We start from the raw sequence: 3,546 nt of genomic DNA, 5'->3' as shown, positions 1-3,546 counted from the left end.
ATGCCCAAATATGCCAAATTCATGAAAGATGTGCTTTCTAAGAAAAGGAGGTTCATTGAGTTTGAGACAGTTGCTCTCACCAAGAGTTCTACAGATATCATTAAGCAACTACCTCAAAAGATGAAAGATCCGGGTAGCTTTTCGAATCCATGTCATATTGGAAGCAAGTTTTTGGGTAAGGCACTTTGTGATCTTAAAGCTAGTGTCAATTTGATGCCTCTTTCTATTTTCAACAATTTGGAGTTGGGTGAGGCTAGACCAACCACAGTGATGTTGTAATTTGCTGATAGAAGTATAGCCTACCCCCGTGGCATTATTGAAGATGTGCTTGTGAAGGTAGATAAGTTTATTCTTCCAGCAGATTTCATTGTTCTTGATTGTGAGGTGGATAGAGAAATTCCTATTATCTTGGGAAGACCCTTTTCAGCCACCGCTAGAACCTTGATTGATGTGGAAAAAGGTGAACTTACTATGCAGGCTAATGATGAGCATGTCACTTTCAATATGCACAAGTTAATGAAGTCTCCCAATGAGGTTGAGCAATGCTTCTTTGTTGATTTACTTAAGTGGTACAAAAAGAGTTTGACAGGACATGTATTAATGACCCCGTTGAAGCTGTGTTGTTGTGGGTTGAAGTAGAAAATCAAGAGATAGTAGAGTGTATGGCTATCATAGATTCAACACTGACTTATCCTAGAAGTCGAGTACTATTCGAGTCACTAGATTTGTCCTCCCATGATAGACCAACTTTGAAATCCTCCCTTGAAGAGCCATCTTCTCTTGAGCTGAAGACATTACCTTCTCACCTTCGATATGTCTATTTGGGAGCCAAGAGCACTCTACCGGTCATAATTGCTGCAGACTTGACTATTCAACAAGAAGAACGAGTTGTTGAAGTCTTAAAAGCTCATAAAAGAGCTATTTGGTGGACTATTGCAGACATCAAGGGTATTAGCCCTTCAACTTGTATGCATAAGATCTTTCTTAAAGAAAACCATAAGTCTTCTATTGAGGATAAAAGAAGATTGAATCTAATCATGAAGGAAGTGGTAAAGAAGGAAATCCTAAAGTGGCTTGATACAGGCATTATGTATCCTATATCTGATAGCTCATGGGTGAGTCTAGTCCAATATGTCCCCAAAAAGGGCGATATGACTGTAGTGGCTAACACCCACAATGAGCTAATCCCTACTCGTATTATTACTGGCTGGAGAGTTTACATGGATTATCACAAGTTAAATGCCAACACCAAGAAGGATCATTTTCCTCTTCCATTTATTGATCAGATGCTGGATAAATTAGCTGGCAAGGATTTTTTTCTGTTTTCTGGATGGGTATTCTGGGTACAACCAAATTGCTATTGCTCCAGAAGATCAAGAAAAGATTACATTCACCTGTCCCTATGGGACTTTTGCATTTAAGGGTATGCCTTTTGGGCTATGCAATGCATCGGCCACTTTTCAAAGATGTATGATGGCTATCTTTTCTGACATGATTGAGCACACAATGGAAGTCTTTATGGATGACTTTACTGTGTTTGGGAATGCTTATGATGAATGTTTGAACAACTTAGCTAAGGTGTCGGAACGATGTGAAGAGACCAACTTAGTCTTAAACTGGGAGAAATGTCACTTTATGATTAAGAAGGGCATAGTTCTTGGCCATAGAGTCTCTAAGAATGGTCTAGAGGTAGACAAAGCAAAGATTGCTGTAATTGAGCAACTTCCTCCACCTACTAATGTTAAGGGTGTGAGGAGCTTTCTTGGCCATACGGGCTTCTACCGTCATTTTATCAAGGATTTCTCTAAGATAGCAAATCCTCTTTGTGCATTGCTTGAGAAAGACACTGAATTTAAGTTTGGTGATGCTTGCTTAAATGCATTTGTGGAATTGAAGAAGAGACTTGTTTCTGCTCCTATAATGATGTCCCCTAATTGGAGCTTGCCATTGATTGTAATGTGTGACGCTAGTGACTATGCTGTGGGTATTGTACTTAGGCAAAAGAAGGAGAGAGTGTTTCACTCAATTTACTATGCGAGCCGCACACTAGACGATGCTCAAGAAAACTACATTATAGAGAAAGAGTTACTTGCTGTGGTCTTTGCTTTTGGGAAGTTTCGGCCATACCTTGTGGGAGCCAAAGTCACTATGTACACTATCATTTAGCTCTAAAATACCTCTTTAGCAAGAAAGACTCAAAAGTAAGATTAATTAGATGGGTGCTTTTGTTGCAAGAATTTGATTTAGAAATTATTGATAGAAAAGGCACAGAAAATCAAGTTGTTGATCATTTATCTAGATTGAGTACTGATGCTCAACTAGATGCTAACAAGGTGATCAATGAGGCATTTCCTGATGAAAATTTTTTTAGTGTTAGCCATATGATGACTCCTTGGTATGCAGACATTGTTAATTATCTTGTTTGTGGCATTATACCTCATGAGCTGAAGCCTCATCAACGAAGGAAATTCTTACATGATAGTAAGTCATACTTTTGGGAAGAGCCTTATTTGTTTCATCAATACATGGATCAACTACTTAGGTGGTGTGTCCCTAAATGTGAACAACAGGAAATTCTAAGATGTTACCATTCTTCAGAGTGTGGAGGGCATTGCAGAGGCAATAAGACAGCTGCCAAAGTCTTACAATGTGGTTTCTACTAGCCTTCCTTGTTCAGAGACTCTTATAATTTTGTGTTGAAGTGTGATCGATGCTAGAGGGTAGGCAATATCTCTAGAAGGAATGAAATGCCACTCAGTAACATGCTTGAAGTGGAATTGTTTGATCTATGGGGGATTGAATTCATGGAACCATTCCCAGATCCCTTAACAATCAATACATTCTTGTGGCTGTTGATTATGTCTCAAAGTGAGTTGAAGCAGCTGCTTTTCCTACCAATGATGCAAAAGTGGTGGTGAAGTTTTTGAAGAAACACATTTTCACCTGTTTTAGAGCTCCAAGGGCTATTATGAGTAATGGTGGTACTCATTTTTGCAATAACCAATTTCAACTCTTTTAAAGAAATATGGTGTTAAGCATAAGGTTGTTCTTCCTTACCATCCTCAAACTAATGGTTAGGCAGAAATTTCTAATAGGGAAATCAAGAAAATGCTTGAGAAGACTGTGGGAGTGACAAGAAAAGATTGGTCAATTAAACTTGATGATGCATTGTGGGGATATTGAGCAGCCTATAAGACTCCCATTGGTATGTCTCCCTATCGAGTGGTGTTTGGAAAAGCTTGCCATCTACCTGTGGAGTTAGAGCATAATGCTTATTAGGCTATTAAGAAGCTTAATTTTGAAGCAAAAGCTGTGGGTGAGAAGAGACTCCTCCAAATGAACTTGAAGAATTTCAGTTAAATGCCTATGAGAGTTCTAAGTTGTATAAGGAAATGACAAAGCTATGGCATGACAAGAAAATTCTATTCAAGACTTTTGAACCAAGTCAACAAATGCTCTTGCATAATACTAAGCTGAGATTCTTTCTCAGAAAGCTGAAATTCAGATGGTTAGGCCCGTTTATTATGGTTCATATGCTCGATCGTG

The 3,546-nt window shown here is 38.6% G+C and overlaps 1 protein-coding gene across 1 annotated transcript; it reads left to right on the top strand.

The window, feature by feature from the left end:
- LOC114756516 (uncharacterized) lies at positions 1 to 639 on the top strand. Its single transcript, XM_028945460.1, has 2 exons — positions 1 to 267; positions 337 to 639. The coding sequence occupies exons 1-2, from the start codon at positions 1 to 3 to the stop codon at positions 637 to 639; spliced, it is 570 nt and encodes a 189-aa protein (XP_028801293.1).
- The last annotated feature ends 2,907 nt before the right edge of the window (positions 640 to 3,546 follow it).

This window comes from Neltuma alba, unplaced genomic scaffold (assembly GCF_004799145.2).
Source record: "Neltuma alba isolate B1F8T4 unplaced genomic scaffold, ASM479914v2 tig00010421_pilon, whole genome shotgun sequence".
NCBI classification, from domain to species: Eukaryota; Viridiplantae; Streptophyta; class Magnoliopsida; order Fabales; family Fabaceae; genus Neltuma; species Neltuma alba.
The sequence above is the reverse complement of the archived record's forward strand: the minus strand, read 5'-3'. Positions and strand labels throughout refer to the sequence as shown.

Bases quoted from the DNA above. Each gene is read 5' to 3' on its own strand.
- LOC114756516 (XM_028945460.1), top strand. From the start codon at position 1: ATGCCCAAATATGCCAAATTCATGAAAGATGTGCTTTCTAAGAAAAGG. The intron at 268-336 runs GTGATGTTGTAA...GTGCTTGTGAAG, and splicing joins GTGAGGCTAGACCAACCACA to GTAGATAAGTTTATTCTTCC.